The sequence below is a fragment of the Primulina tabacum genome, chromosome 15 (genome assembly GCF_025594145.1).
Source record: "Primulina tabacum isolate GXHZ01 chromosome 15, ASM2559414v2, whole genome shotgun sequence".
Taxonomy (NCBI): domain Eukaryota; kingdom Viridiplantae; phylum Streptophyta; class Magnoliopsida; order Lamiales; family Gesneriaceae; genus Primulina; species Primulina tabacum.
Genome location: NC_134564.1, coordinates 37,221,041 through 37,242,858, shown reverse-complemented (window position 1 = coordinate 37,242,858; position 21,818 = coordinate 37,221,041). Strand labels below are relative to the sequence as shown.

Sequence of the window (21,818 nt, the reverse complement as noted above, 5' to 3'; positions counted from 1 at the left end):
ATAAGTCATTTTTTATTTTTATATATAATTATCCTAGGATTGAGCTCAATCTCATTCTCACTGTCTTCTACAAACAAAGATACCAAGCAGAGAGAGGAATGAATTCACGGGTGTCTGCTTGCGAAGAGGAGTAGAAAAATAAATTAGAAAAATTAGTTAAACTATCACCAGAAATCGATTACAATTCAACTGGCGAGATTTTGAGAAAAAAGAATTGTAGGCTCATGTCTAAAGTTAAACCTTCATTGTACAGTTATATTTTTCAAAAATAAAACAACCGAAGCATGTTCCCTCTTGTGATTTCAAGGAGTGGTTTTAAAACAAGTTTTGGAGATTGATATCTATATAGATTATAGTATATTGTAATTTATAACAATTTTTGGTGTAATTTTTTATAAGCAAAAAAATCTCTAATCTTTATTAAAATTTTTCTTTTATCATGTAACTCATAACATAAAAATATTTATAAAATTTTTCCGTTTTAATGCAATTTTAATACGTCACACAAATATTGTCGACAAATTTATATTAAATATACATACATCACATTACAAGAAAAACTATACATAAAAACTCAATCCATTATTCTATGCACAATTTCCAGAAGTTTTTCCGATGCGCTATGTAGCGCCACCTATGGTTTCATTACATGTATAGATTATTATTAATATAATCTTCCGAATTTTTTGTTTGTATCAATAAAAGAATATTATAATTTATGTCAAAATTATTATTTTTATTGTAATTTAAAAATTAATTTAATCATCTATAACATATATCAAAATTATTATTATTTATTATAAATATAAAATTGATTGACTGTATGCAAGAGATATAAACAATATTTGTATTGTATGACTATAATGCCCTTATACGATTCAATTCTTGTTACATAGATGGTAATTTCACCCATCATCGCGTCCGAAAAGCCCCTGCGCTCCACTGTCTCAAAACCTTTTCCTTTCTTTCCCCCATCTACTCTCCCTCTTTTGAACATTTTCTCCAAAGAAATTTTATACTGACCGGGGCTGGGATCATGAAAAGGCTTTTCCAAAGAGGCTCAGCCGGAGAATCTCCCCAGACGGCGCCTCCGATTACTCCACTGCTGACGCCGCCCACCAATTATGCCGCCGGACCTGCGAGGCCGATCCGGCTTGTGTACTCCGACGAAAAGGGGAAGTTTCATATGGATCCCGAGGCGCTTGCTCTTCTTCAACTGGTGAAGGAGCCCGTCGGCGTGGTTTCTGTATGCGGTCGTGCTCGACAGGGAAAGAGTTTTATACTAAATCAGGTAAATGTGGGACATATGTTTTGAAAACTTTTGTTCTCTAGTCTTTTTTCTTTACTTAGGGTTTGTGTTATGCTTTGTTGAAGTTGTAAAATTGGCTGAGGGATTAAGCGTTTTGGATTTACCTGTATCATAAGTGCCATTAGATTGATTGTGTTTTCTTGCGAATTAGGGTTTTGTTTCGTTTTTTCCCTTTCTTTTGAATTTCTGACTGAAATTAGGATTCCATGTATGATGCTTGTGGGTGGTAGTTTAATTTTTTATTTGGGAGGCTTTCTCAAGTACAAGATAGTGGATTAAGGAGTTGATAAGTGAAGTGAAATTGGGTTCAAGAAAATACCAAGAACTCAGGACTTCGATTTATGTGAGCTCTTCACGGTATAAAGTAGACTTAGCTGCAAATGCATGATTCTTTATTAATATTTTTTTAAAAAGAAGATTCTACAGTACATCTTGGTTCTTAGTTGTCATTGGTGGTGATAAAGAATGTTACTTTTAATTTCTCTTAGGATTTTAGTCACCTCTCTTGTATCAAATTATGGATTACTTGGCAATTATTGCATTGTCAGAACTCGAGTTTAACATGATAGAATGACAATTTCGTCACATCATTTTTAGTGTCAAAGGACGTGTAAGAACTTTTTAAAGTTGACTCCAAATTTTAGTTAAAAAATAAAAATCTGGCACCTCTAAATTCGTTTTGGCACTCCAATTTATTGTTTTTAGATTTAGATGTTAAAAGTGGAGTGACTCAGGGACGATATATGGAACTTATACTTAACCATCTATGTAACTAGCGATATTGTTTTTTAGATTGCCAATAATAAATCCATATATATCTAGATGTTATGTGTTTTCGTTATAATGTGTGTAGGGTGAAAGAAAAGTACAAAATGGTTTGGAATCCAAAACTGGCGCCGTTTTAAAAGCCACATTATTTATTTGGACTGAAGTAGTACTGTTTTGAAAACCACATTGTTATTTAGCTGCCATTTGAGTTTATTGTTTTAGCTTCTTGGGAGGAGCAGTGGGTTTCAAGTAGCATCAACGCATCGCCCTTGTACTAAAGGTCTTTGGTTGTGGAGCACCCCACTAAGGAGAACTGCACTTGATGGAACAGAATACAATCTCTTACTCTTGGACACAGAAGGAATTGATGCATATGACCAAACGGTTAGATTCACTTTTTGAGGCCATTTATTCTTTTCAAATGAATCATGTATTCTCACTATTGTTTTCTTTCTGCATTTTTTTTATTTATAACTGCTCGCAGCATGTCATTTCAGCAATCCTAATGGTTCAACATATTCAACCGCATGTCATCTCTGATATTAGTTTTTAAACTCTTAACATGGTTTCATCGAACCATTTTGAATTTATTGATGACGTTTTCTTTTTTAACAGGGAACATATAGCACACAGATATTTTCGTTGGCTGTCCTATTATCAAGCATGTTCATTTACAACCAGGTGGGAGAAGTGTCACACTATATGTCAATGTTTAGACATATACTACAAATTTTATGTTTATCTTGTTGGTTCTTGAACCTTTTTTTATTGTTAGTCAGGTTTTGTTTAAGTTCTTGATGGCAGTTTTTAAGTTATTTTACTATTGTTGAGTCCTTTAATGATTCGGGAAATTGCTGACTGTATGATTGTTTGATTTAGATGGGTGGTATTGATGAAGCTGCTCTTGATCGCCTGTCACTTGTGACTGAAATGACCAAGCATATTCGTGTCAGAGCTTCCGGGGGAAGGACCACAACCTCGGAGCTAGGGCAATTCTCTCCGATATTTGTCTGGCTTCTTAGGGTAATTATAGATATAGATCCCAATATCTGTTGTTATATTCTTGATAGTTGACATTCTTCTCATTGCCGTGAGTGGAAAGCCAAAACACTGGCTTACGTTTTCTTTTTTTGTCGGAATTTTCACTTGCAGGATTTTTATTTAGACTTGGTGGAGGACAATCGTAAAATTACCCCACGTGACTATCTAGAGCTTGCTCTAAGACCAGTTGAGGGTGGTGGAAGAGATGTAACTGCCAAAAATGAGGTTACTTTTCTTTTCCTGTTTATTCACAGATGCTCACTTATGGTTTGTGTCATAGTAATACTCAGTATTTTCCATATGATTAGTATACTCCCTGTAATATTGTTTTGTGGTTGAATCTTAACTATTATCAAATACTTATGCCTAAGATTTCTGTTGGACCTAGAAATGATACATTGAAATGCCCATTTCTGACACTGATGACTAGATACGAGAATCCATTCGAGCACTTTTTCCGGATAGAGAATGCTTCACACTTGTACGACCTTTGAGCAATGAGAACGATCTTCAGAGACTTGACCAAATTGCAGTAAGTGGCTGATTGCTAGTGTTTTGCTGCTTTTTGCATGCTTCTTCCTATTTATGCTAATTTTTTCCTCGTTTGCAGTTGGACAAATTGAGACCAGAATTTAGGTCTGGCTTAGATGCTTTGACTAGATTTGTTTTTGAAAGGACGAGGCCCAAGCAAGTTGGGGCAATGGTGATGACAGGGCCCATTTTTGCTCGTATTATTCAGTCATTTCTAGATGCTCTTAATAATGGTGCTGTGCCTACTATAACCTCTTCTTGGCAGGTCGGTTTGATTTTTTGCATGCAGTTCTCTTTATTGAAGGAACAAATGAGCTTTTTTATGAACACAATTGTTCTCATGTACGTTATCAAAGTGTTTGAAAGAACTAATTCAGAACTACAAGTTAATTTGTTTACTTATTGTGAGGAAAACTGGTTGAGTATTCTGTCAGTATTATTTAAACGCATCTTGAGTGAGCTATATTTCTACTTTCCACGGTCATCCTTTTTCCTTGTTACATTGCTGTTTTACTTCCTCTTGGCTTAGTCTTGTCCCAAGGATTGGTAAATATATTTTTCTCTTACTCCACATAGCATTTATATCAAAGCCATACATGCATCTGTCCCGGTTAGAGTCTTTACTTCTGTTTTGAATATTTGTTGATTATTTATGTCAGAGTGTTGAGGAAGCTGAATGTCAGAGAGCTTACGAATTGGCTACTGAGATCTATATGTCTGCTTTTGACCGTGCCAAGCCTCCGGAGGAAGTGAGTTTTGCTTTTATTTAAAGGTTGAACATCTGCGTGTTTGCTTATTAATAGGGTTTTGTAGGTTGCATTGAGGGAAGCACATGAAGATGCAGTTCAGAAGTCCGTGGCTACATTCAATTCCACGGCTGTTGGGGCTGGTTTAATACGACAAAAGTATGAAAACCGCCTTCAGAGTTTTTTGAAGAAGGCATTCGAGGTAATTATCTTTATATATTTTCTTATTCATTTGAATTGGCTATTGCTAAGGGTTCAAATTATCCTTACCAAATCCTATACCTGCCTTTGAGCTTGGGCCTTGTGAATGTTGACCAACCCAAGCCTGGCTTTTATTTGAGCTCGATAACTTCATATTTGAAGTTTAAACACAAGTTCACTTGTTATGGAACCACGGATCTTAGTTTAGTGCTTGAGTTTGAGCTCTTGTAGCTTGAATTTTGAATGTTTTGATTACTGCTGCAATCACAATTAAACAAAACCGAATCAAAAGAATCGGTTCATAAATCCGGTCAAAAGAATTTTTTTGTATCAGTAGAGTATATTATCTCTCACTCAGTACATAAATAATCACTATAGAGCTCAAACGCAGTACGGTGATAACTAATGGGAACTGACATTGTAGTGTGTATATACAACAAGAAACTGATGAATTGAATCTGAGTCCGAGACTCAATTTTTGGGAAAAAACTCAAAAAAGTGAATAGAGAATACACTCCTATGGTTTTACGTGGAGAATAATTTAATGTGAATGATTTTGTAAGGATGCAGTAGCCAGAAAATAAATCTAAATTTTGGCTCAAAAAAATTGCGGAAGGCTTACTCTTCTTAACTTGAGGTTGGGTTTGGATGTTATTTGACTTTGATCAATGTAAATTCTGGAACATATCTTGTTAATCAAGAATTGTGTGATTAAGGATTTCAGGATTTTGTTATTTAGGAAGATAACCATGTTTGCAGTTAGGTGATGTTTTTTCTTGCGCATTTTTAGATCTTGATTCATCTGCTCGTTTTTGCAGGATATTAAAAAGGATGCTTTTAGGGAGGCCTATCATCAATGCACAAACGCAGTAGAGAATATGGAGAAGGAGCTGAGAATAGCTTGTCATTCTGCTGGTGCAAAAGTGGACACAGTTATGAAGGTATTATTGCTTCTGAAAACTGTCTTCTCCTTTCACATAATCGACTCCACGAGTATATGTTGAGCCCTCTGTATCTTTATGAGGAGGAATCACATTTTATTAGGGATGTAATCTGATGTTTAAATCTGTTGCGCTTGTTTGGATACAGTTGGATTGCATGAATTTGATATCTCCACCTTCCATTTTTAGCTAATTATTAATCAATACAATATATTTTAAGTTATCATAAAATGGAATAATTTGAATTTCATAACATAATTCTTTTCCTAAATCTAAATAACTCCATCCAAACACATCCTAAATGGTTTACATAATCCTCTTGCAGGTTCTTGATGGGCTTTTATCTAAGTACGAAAGTACATGTCATGGACCAGAGAAGTGGCGGAAAGCTGTCGTGTTTCTACAGCACAGGTTCGTGTCAGTTTTTCTGTTTACTTTGGTTATGCACCAAACCTCTGTCTGATGGCTTTGAATGTCCAGTTTGGAAGGTCCCATTATGGACTTAATCAGGAAGCAAATGGACCAGATTGGAACCGAGAAGAGTTCTCTTGCTCTGAAATGTCGGTCAATTGAAGACAAGATGGGCTTGCTTAACAAGCAACTGGAAGCAAGTGAGAAGTATAAGTCAGAATATTTGAAACGTTATGAAGATGCTATCAATGACAAGAAAAAGCTCACAGACGATTATATGAGCCGTATAACCAATTTGCAGAAGAAATGTAGTTCTCTGGAAGAGAAATCTTCCAACTTATCAAAAACCCTTGAGACTGAGCGGCGGGAGTTACAGGATTGGAAAAGGAAATATTATCTGGTTTTATCAAAGCAGAAAGCTGAGGAAGAGCAGGCAAGTGCAGAATTGGCCATGCTCAGATCCAGAAGTTCTGCCGCTGAAGCAAGACTAGCAGCATCTCAAGAGAAAGCCGAGTCAGCCATGGAAGAAGCAGAGGAATGGAAGCGTAAATACGATGTTGCAGTCAGAGAAGTGAAAACTGCTCTTGAGAAGGCAGCTTCTATCCAAGAGCGCACTAATCATCAAGCACAAGCCAAAGAAGCTGCTCTAAGGGCAGAATTCTCTCGTTCCCTGACAGTAAAGGTGGAAATCTCTCTCTCACACACACGCTAATGTATACACACAAAACTCATTCTTAGGGCCTTTCCACAATTATTATACTTACGTTTTTACTTCTGCTGAGTATCTGAAAATGATCTGTTATTTCATCTGCATGAACTGGCAGGAGGTTGAAATAAAGGAAAAGCAATCCAAATTTGAGCAAGCAGAACACCATTTAACTACCCTTAGTTTGGAGTTAAAGGTGAGCTTGGCACAAAAGTAATTATATTGTAGAGATGTCTACTGCTGTTTATAACTTATTTTACTGTATAATGCAGTACTTCGTTGTGAAAAAGCCCCTGTTGTGTTCTACACTGTCTTATTCTTTACATTATTTCCTGCGGCGGTTATTCCTAATGATTAAAATTGATACATTTTCAAACAGGTCGCATTCTGTGGGTGACTACTGAAATTTCAAACTACATGAAACTGACTGAATTTTTCAAAATCGAACTAATGACTGACTGAACTGATTTTTTGCCATTACTGAACCAAATGAATCAAGCTTACAGAAAATCAAACCAACTTAAACGAATCATGCATAAAGCTGAATTCCTCTCCTGTTTATTCGAGTTGTTCGGGCTGTTCAGTTCTGGAAAATATTTATGAAATCAAACCGAACTAAAAAAACATTTCTATGATTTATAAACCAATTTACTGAAATTGCTAGACAAATTAGTTCCATTTGGTCAGTTAGTTTGGTTGAACCGAACTTTTGCTCACCCTTACATGTGATTATTGAAGTCCATGAATCTGTTGCTCTAGATGGCTTTGTTTCTCGAATCGTGGGGTCTAACTATTTATTAACAAAGTGAATGTAATTTTTTCAGACAAGCTGATTGGGGATTCTATGACTTATTTGACTTGGGACAAAAAACTATATGTGAATTAGTATGCGTGCACTTTAATTAATCTTGCACTAATTAGGGTTAGTGATGTCAAATAGCAGTGCATCTATTTGTTGTGTGCATCTGTAGGTTTAATGAGTTGTGATGTTTTTTTTTTGCTTCTGCTGTTGGCAGGCTGCTGAGTCAAAGATTAAGAATTATGATTTAGAAACATCAACATTGAAGCTTGAGATGAAGGAGTTAATTGAGAAGGTTGAGCATGCAAATACCATGGCTCAATCAGCTGAAAGCAAAGCTAAGATTCTGGAACAGGAAAAGATATACCTGGATCAGAAGTACCAAACACAGTTTAACAGATTTGAGGAACTTCATGAAAGGTGTAAAGCAGCTGAGATACAGGCTAAAAGAGCAACTGAATTGGCTGATGAGGCCAGGGCAGAAGCAGTCTCTGCTCAGAAGGATAAGAGTGATTTCCAGCGAGTTGCAATGGAAAGATTAGCACAAATTGAGAGAGCCGAAAGGTATGCTGAAAGTTTGGAGAGGCAGAAGGCTGACTTGGCTAATGAAGTGGAGAGGTATAAAGCAGCTGAAAAGGATGCATTATTTAAGGTTGAAATGCTGGAGGAAAGAGTTAGAGAAAGGGAAAAGGAAATTGAGACACATTTGCAGTCGACCAACAACCAGAGGAAGAATACTGTGCACGTACTTGAGAGCTTGTTGGAGTCTGAGCGTGTTGCCCATGCGGAAGCAAATAACAGGGCCGAGGCCCTATCTGTTCAGCTACAAGTCACTCAGGGAAAACTTGATGCACTTTCTCAAGAATTTAACACACTTCGATTTAGTGAAAAAGCAACATTGGACAGCAAACTAAGAACTGCTTCTCATGTGAAGCGTGGTAGGACGGATGAATATGAAGTGGGCATCGACTCAGTACATGACACAGACACAAATGACCGAGCAACCCGAGCAAATAAGAGGGCTAAGAGTAATACAAGTCCTCTAAAATTCACCTCTCCAGAAGATGGTGGTTCTGTATTTAAGGGTGATGAAGATTCCGGTAGCCAACAAACCACCTCTGAAGACTATACAAAGTTTACCGTACAGAAACTGAAGCAAGAGCTTACGAAGCATAATTTTGGTGCCGAGCTGCTTCAATTGAGGAATCCCAACAAAAAAGACATTCTAGCACTCTATGAAAAATTTATTCTTCTGAAGTCATAATTTAAGCAATTTGTTTTGTCTAGTGTTTGTAAGTTGAACTTCGTCATTATAGCATGCAGTATGTTCTTCAGGACGGCAAAATCCTCAGCAGTTTTAGTGCAGAGATTGGTGCGTCGTCTAGTACCTTGAAGAAGTTACTTGTAGGCTGGGATGAGTCGACTAATTACGGGGGTGTGATGTAATTCTTCGTTTTCTTCTCTTTTGGGTCCATATTTCTTCTGGGAAGTTATTTTTTTCTCGAGGTTGGTAGTTTTCAGATAGGGAGGATGGGATTGTTTTACAAGTGTTTTGGTTTTATTCTTTCCTTAAGGTTTGATATTAATTTGATAGTCTTATTTTTTATTTTATTTTTTTTCCCTTTCCTGGTTGCTGGGTGATTCGATGGACATATTGACACTTTATGGACTCTGACAACGCACAACTTATTTAAATCATTAGAAGGAAATGTATAATATTTTCTCACAATAACATCATATTCGAAGAAGCCTGCCCTATACATAAAATTCTAAAACACAGGATCTTTGGAAGATAATAAAATAATAATCATTTATTCAGCGTGACTAATTTCTACTCGATATTAAATTATAATTGCTCCCACCGGCGAGCGTATCTTCTGCCAGCGCCACAAGTTTCCTCATCGATCATTGTTATAACTTATTAACAACAAATTTTCTTTTCTTTTTTTTTTTTTTCCCTCTGAATTTTTAATAAACTTCCTCATTTGCCTTTGCTTGCACTTGAAGGCATATGAAATAAAGTTGATCCATCACCATGAACAACCAAATTAGGAATAATCTGAGGCGGGCTGTCGCTATTAGCTTGATGTTGGCTTCCAATGCTGTATGAAATAAAGGGTGGAGGATTATAGTACTCAACAAAAACGCCAATTTTAGTGAAAGTGTTATCTTTGTTCTGGCTTGAAGCTCTCGATATATTAGGATTCGTGAGTGCCTCTTTCATGCTAGATGATCCACACTGTCTAGGCTGTGTTTGGTAGAATACTTTAGAGACAACTAGTTCTCCATTCTTTTCCTCTTCATTGTCTCCTAAATGATATTGATGCATCACCCAATTTGTCTTTTCGGGCTTTCTTTGGCGACCATAGTTGGTGTAGAGGACTAGTATCTTTTTGTAGCCTTTGACATTGCCAGCAGTCGAATTAACTGGCCTCGTTTTGCCTGTTTTATGCCACCTGGTTTCGCCACCATCGGCGTCTGTGTGGACTTTCCGCCTTTTTCGTGTACCGGTTGTGTATGCTTTGGAGGGTCTGTGGAAAAAATGGCGCACTTGGCCATCTTTGCTAACTCCTGTATGTATATTCAATGAGAATTTACAGAAGACCATTAGATGCTGAGTAAATATAGGTCGAGAACTTCAGCAAAATCTGTGGTACGTTAGATATAAAATGAAAAACACAAAATCTCTTGTGAGATCGGGTCAATTTTGTAAAACTGATATCCAACCCGATCAAACTCGTGTAAAAGTATTACTTTTTACATAAAAGTATTACTTTTCATGATAGATATAGGTCGGATCAATCCGTCTTATGGATACATGCCAGTGAAACGGTCTCACAGAGACATATTCAATGAAAAATAGTGGTTAATGGAACATGATACCGGTTGAAGTTTCATCATGTGAATTATTATAGTTTTATCTTGAAATGTATATGAAAATTAAAAATTATCAAATAAAATATTTCATTAGCTAATATTTGTTAATCCACGATTAATGTACATGCACAATCAGGTGTAATAAGTACAGAATCAACCGGATTAATGCTTGCTAGCATATGGTCACACAAGTAATAGTCAATAATTTATTTACTATGTTCAAATTATATCGAAAAAATTGCAATATTAGTTGTGTACAAGTCTCCCTACGATTTTATTTCTATGTTATCAAATTTTAGTTTTGGTCAGTTATCTTTGTTGTTTTTACAATTTTAGTCATTTTTCGACGTGACGCTGATATGACATCTACGTGGCTCCGATATGACGTTGATGTATGTTGTTTCACATCAGCACTTTCGATGAAAAATGACCAAAATTGAAAGATACATAACCCAAATTGAATTTAATCAACATAGATACCAAAATCGAAAAAAATAAAAAATGTACGACCAAAAATGTAGTTTTCTTAATTATATCTAAAATGAAGATATAAATGTTATAGCTATATTAAGATTTGAAAGTTCAGACGCTTCCAATTTTCAAAAGCAAATTAGGGTTTTTAAGATATATATGTAATTCCTGATTTGCAAAAATAAATAACTTTTCTTTTACGTAAACGCATGTTCTTATCTCGACAAGAAAAATCAAATTGCGGCGGCGAAAAAAATGTACAACCTGGCAACTTCTCAGGATGAGTGTAGCAAATTCCATTTTCACCGTCTATTGTGGGAATAAATTCATCAATTAAAGGATGACGTTTCCGTATATGAGTGAACACTTTAGCTTCCAAATGTTGAAGGATTTCTTGATCAGATGGATCAAACTTCACCCCCGCTGGTAGTCCCGGCAAATCTTGAAGTCCGGTCTAACTCAATGTTTTTACATGAAATAAATTTCATTTTTCCCAGGAATATTACCATAAATTTAATTTGATAAAATCAAAGAAATTTTAATAGCTGAACCTGATCTAGGAGTTTTATGGTGTGGCCACATGAAGGGCAAACTAAAGTCTTGGGTTGATCATCATTTGGATAAGAGACGGTGTTATCTTTAGAAGACGAGATAATTTGGAGGGCAGCTTCTTGGTCATTATTACACCATGTCATTTCTTCCATACGGATCTTATGCCCATCCAACTTCGGGGTTTCTTCTGCAGTTTCCTCCACCTCTCTGAATTCGGAACCGAATTATTTCTGAGAACACATATTAATACTGATCAACAAGCAAACATACCTAGAACCAAGATTTTTCTAGAAGAATTAGGGGATAGAATAAATACAACAAATATATTGTTATGGAGAGAAAAACTAGAACAGAGGCAGCGAAAATTGTCCCTCCTTTGACTCCACTGCCGCAAACATACACACTGAAAACGGATAGCTATATATTATGGATACATATGTAATGAAAATTACATCACAGCTTCGTGTTCAATAATTACTTGAACTGAATTTTCCGATCGTCTTTGGGTACTTTCTTCACTGGAGTTCTGAAATTGGAACAGGTTTTGAATCCGCAGTAAGAACCTTCAAAGAGAGGTGGGCCGGGCGAGAGATATGAATGCTAAATTATATTGTAGTATTGCACAAAAAGAATGAAGGATTATGTGTATGTATTAAAAACTATTTGGTTGCTTGGACGTCAAGTTTTACCTTTGTTTTGTAAAATACATTAATTCGGTATTTGTTCTCTCTTTTTTCTTCACCATTTTCATACATATCGTGGCTATGTAATGGTCGCTTTATTCTTGCAAAAGTATGAAAATGTGAACTGTTTCTAAATTTTTACACCGACCTATAATAGCATTAGTTTGACCACATAAATAATAACTATCAATCATATTGAACTCTTCGTATTATTTAAATAATTTTTTTTAAAGTGTAAATGCTATAAATAAAATTTTGATGACATTCAAAGTTTTAGATTATTTGAAGTAAATTTTGAACACGCCAATATTTATCTACTTAATATATGGTGTGGTGTTTTGTATATATTGATTAATATGGTTAAAAATCACAGGCCCTTAATTTATTATTTTTACAAAAAGAAACACACACACACACACACACACAGATATATATATATATATGTATGTGTATATACACCTAAAAAAATTTCCATCACAATGATCAAATGAAGAAGGAATAAGTTACTTAGGGATAGAGTGGATAATGGGCAAGAGCTGATTCTATAAGAAGACATGGAGGGACGTTTCACCTCTTTACCTAAGCTAAGGAGAGTGAAAGGGCTTCAGCTCAAGTGTCCATTTAGAGTCCCCCTAAAGCTTCTTCTTCAGTTGATCAGTACTTTGTCCACTGTAAAACTTAAACAAATAAAAATGGTGTTACAATATATACGTGCCAACTAATATGAAAATAGCCAATTATCTATATGTGGATAAGTTTTATACCTAAACTCTGTAATTTTCTTTATACTCTTTCTGTCAATTTCTTGGCGTAGACTTCTCCTTTCAAGCAAGGCATAATGTCATTTCAATTCTATCACTAGGTTTTCAATTTCATGACACACACTTTAGTTTCTCTTTACCACACAACACTCACAAATTCATTATATGGATGCATCATACATTAAGTATGTAGAAGTGGCATAGATTGGTATTGTGTCTACTTTATCAGTGAAACATGAAAACTTTTAGTTACTTGTTTGTTTAATTGTTCTGATATGCTCTCATTCTAACTGAAAAAATTAAGCTTTCCTTCTTTTATTTTCTTTTTTAAGACGATAAAACTCACAATCGTTATCTTTCGATGCACCCAGGTAAACACTCGGAAATATTTAAATTTAATTCCAACTATAAACTCATGCATGGTAATGCATTGTATTGGACCAGTCGTTGAGGCATCAATTAAGCATGAGTTATATTGATATTGTGGAAAATATAACAAATTAAGAGGCAATTAAGTGGAGATGATTATGTCAGCAAAATAATTTTAGAATATTCAGCCGACATAAAAGATAAATACGTTTGATAATTTATTGGGTGTCACTTTCATCCTGTGCATGATGCCGAACAAAACCTTCCCAAGGAAGCTACGCAACAGAAAGCTTAACGAGAAAGCTTCTCTGGAATTAGGGTTTACGTACATTTACGTATAAAATAGGCCTCTTATTTTCGGGTAATGTCAAAATTTTAATTTCAAGTTTGGAAATCTTATTTTTCCACAAGTCCACTTAACTGCACGCTTTGGATGTTTTCTTGCTTTAATTTAATTGAAAGCTTCATTTTAAACCGTCATAGCATGACCCTGATCATACCATTCTAGCATTAATAATTGTGTGATCCAAAAATGATCAAGTTTTAAATATTTACGTTCAATCGCATTTTCATTTAGTCAGTTCAGCTTTGAAAAATTCCATGAATTAAGCACACCTTGAACCATATAGTTGACGAAAAATATACACAAACGATAATCAACAAGTTAGCTCCAACTCCAAATTGCTCAAAATAGAAGCCACTTGACCCATAGGTGGTCTATTTTTCCTACAATTTCTAACACAAGCCAATGCAACCCCTAGCCAATCTAAATATTGGCTTGAAATCACTAGGAATCACTAGCCTAGGGTCCAACAATTCACTGAATTTCATCCCTTTGATCAAAGGCATGGTCCACTCAACAATCAACCCCCCTTAACTTCTCTTCTCCCACTCAACAACTCCAACAGAACCACTCCAAATCCAAATACATCACTTTCCTTTGAAGCACACCTTTTCCCAATCCAATATTCTTCATCAACGTACCCCACAAGCCCGTCCATGTCTTGCTGTGCCATAAAATTTATCCCATAATCACAAATTCTTGCACGAAAATTGGAATCGATAAGTATATTAGATGGCTTCACGCAGCCGTGTATTGTTGGCGGTGCCGCCACTTCATGTAGGTACTCGATCCCCCCTGCAGTGCAGCGGCTATTCTCAGCCGCCGTCCCCAGTCGAGAAGTGCCAACCCGTCGGAAATCCAGGCTCAGCATTCCGTTAAATTCCATTACTATTATTCTCTCCCCCGGAGCCTCCGAGAACCTGGCCTGTTAATGATCAAACAAACTATATTATTATTAACATCATGGTATAATAAGCTATAAAACATCGAACTTTCTGTGACAGACCTGTTATGGGGACCACGTGCTGGTGATCAGATAATGAAAGTCATTTGATTGTTGAAGAAAAGCCAAAACCGGCGTTGTTTAAAACCAGTCGAGGATGAATTCTTTTGGCGGCCGCGAGTTCTCCCCTAGGCATCACCGCTGCATACACGGTGCCCCAGCCGACCTTTTCCGATGATCCTACGGTGGCTAAAGCCATCCGTGGCAGTGTTGATTTCCGTTAAAGGATATGAAGATGCCGAAACTTTGGCTGCCGGAAGGGGGCTTTCTTTCGGCTTTATTAATGGATTCTTCTTGCAGAGAAGGAAAAGTATGAGAGCAAAACTCATAATACAAATTGACAGGAGACATAATACTACATAATAGATGATTGTAACGTCACCATAACTCATTTTCCATGAGAATTATATGATTGTTTCTCTACGGAACTAATCCAGGCGATGAAGGGAGATGAGCATACCCAAATGAGTAACACTTACAAGTGAAATGTGAAAGGAAAAGGTTATTAAATTTGTTCACTTATTCTTCACGTAAACGTCTGCTCTTTGAGGTTCGATCAGGTAAGAAGTGTTGCAGAACTATACTTGCTAAGGTTATAGGTTAGGAAATGTTAGGTTATTTGATTTGATAAGCCACTCAATTTGGTTTCTTCTTATTTCCATTAATATATTTTGGAAGCTCCAAAAAAAAAATTTACTACGGTTTTGTTCAACTTACCTTGTAACAAATCCAATAATCAATAGAAAACATTAACTCAACATATTTAATCAATTATAGTAATTGGATTTGCGGTGAGGGCAATGGCAAAAACTTGTGTGAGACGGTCTCACGGGTCGTATTTTGTGAGACATATATCTTGTTTGGGATCCTCCATGAAAAATATTACCTTTTATTCTAAGAGTATTATTTTTTATTGTGAATATCGGTAAGGTTGACCGTCTCACAGATAAATATTCGTGAGACCGTCTCACAAGATATCTATTCGAGGGCAATACCCAACTGTAACATTATTAACCGCGTATCTTGGCAAAGCTTCAGGTTAGGGATCAAAGTAGGTATAAATGACATCATAAAAATAAAGGTTTTGAACAAGAAAATCAAGATGCTAGTAACAAATTCATTTAGTACACTGAAAATTAATAGTTAAAACAACTCCAGTAATCCTCCATCTGCATTCCAATACTTAAATGTTATTAGGTTTGATATTTTGGACTTCTGTTACAATTTTTTTTTACCTAACTATAACTTCATATTAAAATGAGCCGGACTTGCAATTATTTGGGCCTTCAAAGAAATAAGTCCAATTGTCTGGGGCCGGTGATAGGGTTGAGTTGGATCGAGGCTACCCAGTCCACTCTAGCTCTATTTTTCTTACCATATATGTATTGCCGAAATCGAGTGGGTCCAATTCGAACTGGAGATGCAAGATTATCAAATTTATTAGGTTCCATTATTTCATAATTAATTGTAAAATAATAGTGTTGGAAACTAAGTTTCGGCATTTGACAAACTGAAGGACAAAAGCTCGAACCAACTGATTATAATAACTGAACGTGTGAAGCCGCAACTGAACTACGCAACTGAACGAGCAGTCAACTAACAGCAGTTGTAAACCTTATCAGCTATTGCTCAGCAGCTGATTCTTCAGCTGAACACGTCATCAGTTATCGGGAAAGGACATTTAACCGACAGTGGTACACAGCAGACTGTTACTTAGTGGAACGCCGCATTTCAGAGATTGCAGCGTACGGTTGTCAGAGGAATATTGACGTGGCAATCAACGGATATAAAGATTCAAATATTATTTATTGTTACCGTTGGAATAGAAGCCTATGAATAGGTGAGAAGAGCAGTCGAAGAAGAAAACGAACAACTATTCTATTCAAGCTTGCTGTTACGCTGCTAAAATAACTACTCGTACTCAAATATCAAAAGCTCACTCTTATCAGATTGATCAGTAGCAATCAAGGTTACATTTACGAGCTTGTTAGCACTTTGAAATCATTGTTAGATTCATTCAGTCGTGTTAAATTCAGTCACGCACTGTAAAAGTTTTTGTGAACTAAGAGTTTCAGTTTTGGCAGTGTTAAATCCAAACTGAAGTGGGTCAGTACAACTTTTGTATTCGATCAAAGTCTTTTAGTGAAAATCCTATCTTCGTGATAGAAGGGGTGACGTATGAATTATTCTATTCTCCGAACATCCAGAAACAAACCGTGTGCATTTTATTTCAGTTATTATTTTCAGTCAGTTATTTTATCTCTCAGTCAGTTTACTTCCGCAACTGTTTTTTTCAGTTAAACTGATTGTTATCGACTGACGAGATACCGAGTCAACCCCCTTTCTAAGCACTTATCAACTTCTAATCGATCCTTTCAAATAGGAATTATTCCATTTTATTTTGAAATAAAAAATGACTGAATTTAATTTATATTAATCAATATCACACCTAGGTTTTAATATTTTGAGATTACTAAACTAATTTTTGTTAAGGATAGATATTAATTAATTATATTATATTAATAAAAAATTAATCCGATCCATTGTTGTATTTACATGATCAAGCAACAATAATATTACCGACACATTATTTATTCAATTTTAAGTTTTTTAAGTGTTACGCCGCCCCATATGAGTTGAACATAACCTTTTGGAATATCAATAAGAGATTTTCAGAAAATAAAAAACTTAATTCCTTAACCTCAAAAGATCTTTTTAAACCCCAAATCATATTTTAATGAAATTTAGAAACTACCACTGTACCACACTTTGAGTTACATGTCGAGTCGAGTCGAACTCTTGAATGTTTGAGCTTGATTCGTTTATAATCGAGCCGAGCTCGAGCTTTATTTAACGAATATCTGCATGACTCACGAGCTTATTCAAACTTTTATCGAGCCTAAACAAGCTTATTAAATATGAATTATACAATTAAATTTTAATTAAATTAATTAAAAAGTAAATTATATATTTAAAGAAAAATAGATTATTCTTATTAAAATTTGTAAATTTATTATAATAAATAAATTTAATAGATTTTTCTATATATTTCATAAATAATATTTAAAATCAATAAATCAAATATCAAAACTATTATTTTTTCATCAAAAAAATTACTCATGAACTTACCAACGAACATGTTCACAAGCTAACGAACCGAATACTGTAAAGCTTGAGTTTGGTTTGTTTATCTTAACGAGCCTCATTAAACGAACTCAAACGAGCTTTTATCGAATCGAGCTTCGAATAGCATCCCTGCTTACATGTGCATCAACTATTTTATGTGGCGGGCTGGTCGGGCCTAGCCCGTTTTGACAGCCGAAACATACTTGAATTTTAGACGGCTCATAGTGACCTCACAAGGTATTTAAATGTTAATCTGACAGTAGGAGCAAACTCAGTGGTTGCAATAAATAACTTATATACAAGAACGGAAAGAAACTCACAAGGTAGGAGTTTTTTCTAGCCTGCATAAATGTCTAGTATTTGCCATTAAAGGGACCAACTTATCTCTCCAACGGCCAACTGATAAGTACTGCTTAGATGAAAAAAATTCACCTGATAGAATGATTCCACAGATAAAAATTCCTCCAAGAGACAATGAAAGGTACCGATTCATTTGCATTTTGCAGAGAGGGCTCAACTCCTCTATCAGTTTTATCTTTTCACCTTATTACCGAAAACATCGTGCATCTAAAAACCGTCAGGCTACACTTCCCTGATCCGAAGCATCTTCGTAGTAATACGGTGTAAGTTTGCCATCTTTCCCAGCAGTTGTTGGCTGGTTTCCAGCGCTAATTTCTTGCAACATTTTCACTACTCGTCTCATAGATGGACGATTAATGGGAAGTGGGCTGGTGCAGAGGAGGCCAATATTCAATACTTTGCGTATTTCATCCTTAAAACATGAATCGAGTTTCGGGTCGATAATATGATCTATCCCTTTCTGATCTAATGTAAAACATACCCATCTTACCAAATCCTTCTCCCCGAACTCGGGATCAACAGGAAGCTTCCCTGTTAGTAGCTCGAGAATAACTACACCAAAACTGTATGTATCACTCTTCTCATTCACTCGTAGGGTGTGGGCATATTCTGCAAATACCGGTGTGATTTCATTAACAAGAAAAAAGGAAATATTTCGCAACAGATGACATTGAAATATATTAAGTTGCTAACCTGGTGCAATGTATCCACAAGAACCTGCAATTACAGACATTGATTGAACAACTTTTCCATTTGCATCAACCACTTTTGCGACACCAAAATCAGCAACCCGGGCTCCATATTCTGCATCTAACAATATATTATTCGACTTCACATCTCTATGAACAATTGGAGGCACACAATCGTGATGTAAATAAGATAGCCCCTCCGCAGAATCCAGCACTATCTTAAACCTTATCGGCCAGTCCAGTAAGCCACTTTTTGTGCTATGAAGCAAATCATAAAGGCTCCCGTTAGGCATGTACTCGTAAACCAGAAGTTTGCAATCCCAGGTCGTGGAACAACACCACAGCTTGATGATATTCTTGTGCCTAATCTTCCCTAATGTTTCAACCTCGGCATCAAAACCATCACTTTTAAGTTTACCCTTTTCAACATCTTCATCATCATTGCGCAGTTTTGAATGTCCCCAAAGTTTTTTCACAGCTACAACCTCACCGTTGCTCAGAACCACCTTGTAAACCTTACCAGATGACCCACTTCCAATCACGTTATCTTCATCGAGGGAGTCCATTATTTCATCCTCGCCGAATCCCAGTTTGTGGAACGACATTAATGTCCATTTTGATCTATCAATTGATCTTTTCGCCTTCTTGATTTTCCTGTACCTCGAGCAAAACCATACCAGGCCAACGATAAGCACCAATCCAGAAAGGATGAAGATTGATCTCAGTAACCAAACGTAGCCTATGTTTTTTACTTCACTTCTTCCATTACACAAACCAGCGATATCTCCACATAATCCAGGATTGCCTAAAAAGCTATCTTTATACATCCCCTTGGCATACAATGGTGGAATGTCTCCAGAGAGACGATTATTCGATAAGTTGAGCCTATTAAGTTTCAAGTTCTGCAACCCAGCTGGGATTTTGCCGTCAAATTGGTTTCCGGATAAATCCAGATAATTTAAAAGAGCTAAACTCCCAATATCATCTGGAATGGCACCCGAAAAATCATTATTTGCCAAATTCAGCTCATTTAGCTTCTCCCAAGAATGAATTCCATTTGGAATTTTGCCAGATAATCCATTGTCATGAAGATCAAACTTTACTAACTGACCAAGATTGACGATATTGCTGGGTAAAGAACCTGAAAAGCCGTTGTGATATCCCGAAAACTCCATTAAATTTTCTAATAATCCGATCTCTTCTGGAACAGTGCCGGAAAAATTATTCTCCGACAAAACCAACCGAGACAAATTGGATGCGCCAGCAATAGTTTTCGCAATTCCACCAGAAAATGAGTTGTTTATAAGCTCAAGTAATGACACGCGAGGAAGACTCCAAAATCCTGCAGGAACGTCACCGGAAAACTTGTTATGCCCCAATCTCACGCGCTGCAAGCTCGTGCAAGAAGCGAGTGTGAACGGAATAACGCCGGAAAAAGAATTCTCTATGATTAACAACTCTTCGAGCAACCCCATAAAGCACAAATTTTCCGGAATATGACCAGAAAATCCATTGGTTGAAACATCAATCCACCTTAAAGGCGAGATTTTACCAAGATTCTGAGGTAGTTCTCCCGATAATTGATTTTGGAAGAGCCTCAACTCGTACAAATTAGGGGAATCTGAAATTTCCACTGGCAATTCCCCTCGCAAATGGTTCTGGTACAGGTTAAGTGACTCGAGGGGCAACGAGCACAACTCAGCGGGTATCAACCCAGTCAACCCGTTCATGGAGGCATCCAGCCGTCTCAGTGACGTCATCTTTGTCCACCCTGTGCTTGGAAGCTCGCCCGTCAATGAGTTATTATACAGCTCCAACTGAACTACGCTGGTCAACTCAGTGATCGAACCCGGAATCGAACCCGTCAACGAGTTGTACGACAAGTCTAAGTCGGCGAGCCTAACGAGTCGTCCAAGTGAATCCGGAATTTCCCCGATTAAATTAGTTTCCGTCAACCACAGCACTTCAAGACTCGTAAGATTGCCAAGCTCCGGCGGTATCCGACCAGGAGAGAATTGGTTGTAGGAAAGATTAAGCTGCTTCATCGTCGAAACATTCCCAAGAAAATACGGAATTGTCCCTTCCATTAAATTCTCCATCAACGATAACACCTCAAGTTTCTGAAACATTCCAAAGCTTTCGGGGATACTGCCGGAAAAGTTATTTCCAGTCAAATCCAGATACTTTAAGTTTGGGAGATCCGCTAGCTTGGAGGGGAGCGCTCCGGTCATGTAATTCTGTGCTAAATCGAGGTGCTGCAGTGAATGACAAGTGTCGAGATCATCTGGGAGAGTGGAGTTTATGAAATTGTCGTAAAGAGAAATGAAAGATAAGTTTTTGATGCGGCAGATAATGGAAGGAAAGGGGCCGGAGATGTTGGCGCTCGAGAGGTCGAGGGAGATGACTGATGCTGTGGTGGGATCGCAAACGACGCCGTACCAGTTGCATGGGGTCTCGTCGCGGGGGTTCCAGCTGGAGAGTACGGCATTGGGGTCATCGAACCCGAACCTGGCTCTCTGGAGATAAATCCCTTCTTGGTTTAGGCAGAGTATGACGGGCGGGGATAGGAGGAGGAGAAGGAACTGCATATTGTGGTAGAAATGGAGGTGGCGCTGCATTTTCCGGTGGCAGCTGTGAAGTAAGTCTCCTTGTTTTAGTGGTGAAACTGAATACTTGAGATTGTTGGTCTAAGGAAATGCAATGACAGTCTTCCTTCGGTTTGGAGAAGATGTGGGGCGGGAGACGTTATTGGCAAAAGAATTAACTTAACTAAGACATGTTCTTGTTTGAAAAAGACTTGAAAATATTCTCATATATATACATATACATTTGTTTTTCCAGGTCCATTTTACAATAATTATGTTTGGATTAACAATCAACAATATGAAATCGGGTGTGTGAATAATAGTGGTGGATTTCTTAAAGATAAGTCTCCACTCCCACCATGCTTATAGATTGAGTATCCCCGAATCATTCTATTTAGAAAGGAGCAAAATGAAGTTGAGTGTAGATGTAGGATACAGAAGGGGGTCGAATTATTAAGATGCGGGTTAGTCATACTTCGACGCTCACTTTTATGTTATTTATGTAACTTTTGAAATTTAACAAGAGTTTTTTGAAGTTCACTAGGT

General features: G+C 36.7%; 3 protein-coding genes, 1 long non-coding RNA gene and 1 pseudogene across 9 annotated transcripts; 1 reads left to right on the top strand and 4 right to left on the bottom strand.

The window, feature by feature from the left end:
- The first annotated feature begins 913 nt into the window (after positions 1-913).
- LOC142528033 (uncharacterized) lies at positions 914-9,064 on the top strand. The gene is made up of 14 exons (XM_075633067.1): positions 914-1,291; positions 2,300-2,461; positions 2,693-2,758; positions 2,957-3,100; positions 3,230-3,343; positions 3,549-3,650; positions 3,729-3,914; positions 4,309-4,398; positions 4,463-4,597; positions 5,415-5,537; positions 5,863-5,948; positions 6,018-6,630; positions 6,773-6,850; positions 7,671-9,064. Exons 1-14 carry the CDS (start codon positions 1,037-1,039, stop codon positions 8,715-8,717), a joined length of 3,201 nt encoding a protein of 1,066 aa, XP_075489182.1. The 5' UTR covers positions 914-1,036; the 3' UTR covers positions 8,718-9,064.
- Positions 1,540-2,293, bottom strand: LOC142528035 (uncharacterized). Its single transcript, XR_012815589.1, has 2 exons — positions 1,739-2,293; positions 1,540-1,699 (listed from the first exon to the last, which is right to left on the bottom strand). It is a non-coding gene; the product is annotated as an uncharacterized LOC142528035 (long non-coding RNA).
- A 106-nt stretch (positions 9,065-9,170) lies between the features above and the next one.
- LOC142528034 (NAC domain-containing protein 73-like) lies at positions 9,171-11,967 on the bottom strand. Of its 6 annotated transcripts, XM_075633074.1 has the most exons (5): positions 11,832-11,964; positions 11,670-11,756; positions 11,353-11,560; positions 11,066-11,255; positions 9,171-10,024 (listed from the first exon to the last, which is right to left on the bottom strand). In XM_075633074.1, exons 3-5 carry the CDS (start codon positions 11,503-11,505, stop codon positions 9,435-9,437), a joined length of 933 nt encoding a protein of 310 aa, XP_075489189.1. In that variant the 5' UTR covers positions 11,506-11,560; positions 11,670-11,756; positions 11,832-11,964; the 3' UTR covers positions 9,171-9,434. The 6 variants fall into 6 exon arrangements, with proteins under 6 accessions (XP_075489189.1, XP_075489186.1, XP_075489184.1 ...); XM_075633071.1 differs by lacking the exon at positions 11,670-11,756 and having other exon boundaries at positions 11,353-11,623; positions 11,832-11,967; XM_075633069.1 differs by lacking the exon at positions 11,670-11,756 and having other exon boundaries at positions 11,353-11,583; positions 11,832-11,967.
- A 1,855-nt stretch (positions 11,968-13,822) lies between these two features.
- LOC142526169 (serine/threonine-protein kinase-like protein CR4) lies at positions 13,823-14,962 on the bottom strand (annotated as a pseudogene).
- A 2,951-nt stretch (positions 14,963-17,913) lies between these two features.
- On the bottom strand, positions 17,914-21,447 carry LOC142527856 (receptor-like protein kinase HSL1). Its single transcript, XM_075632832.1, has 2 exons — positions 18,692-21,447; positions 17,914-18,607 (listed from the first exon to the last, which is right to left on the bottom strand). Exons 1-2 carry the CDS (start codon positions 21,303-21,305, stop codon positions 18,216-18,218), a joined length of 3,006 nt encoding a protein of 1,001 aa, XP_075488947.1. The 5' UTR covers positions 21,306-21,447; the 3' UTR covers positions 17,914-18,215.
- Positions 21,448-21,818: the final 371 nt, after the last annotated feature.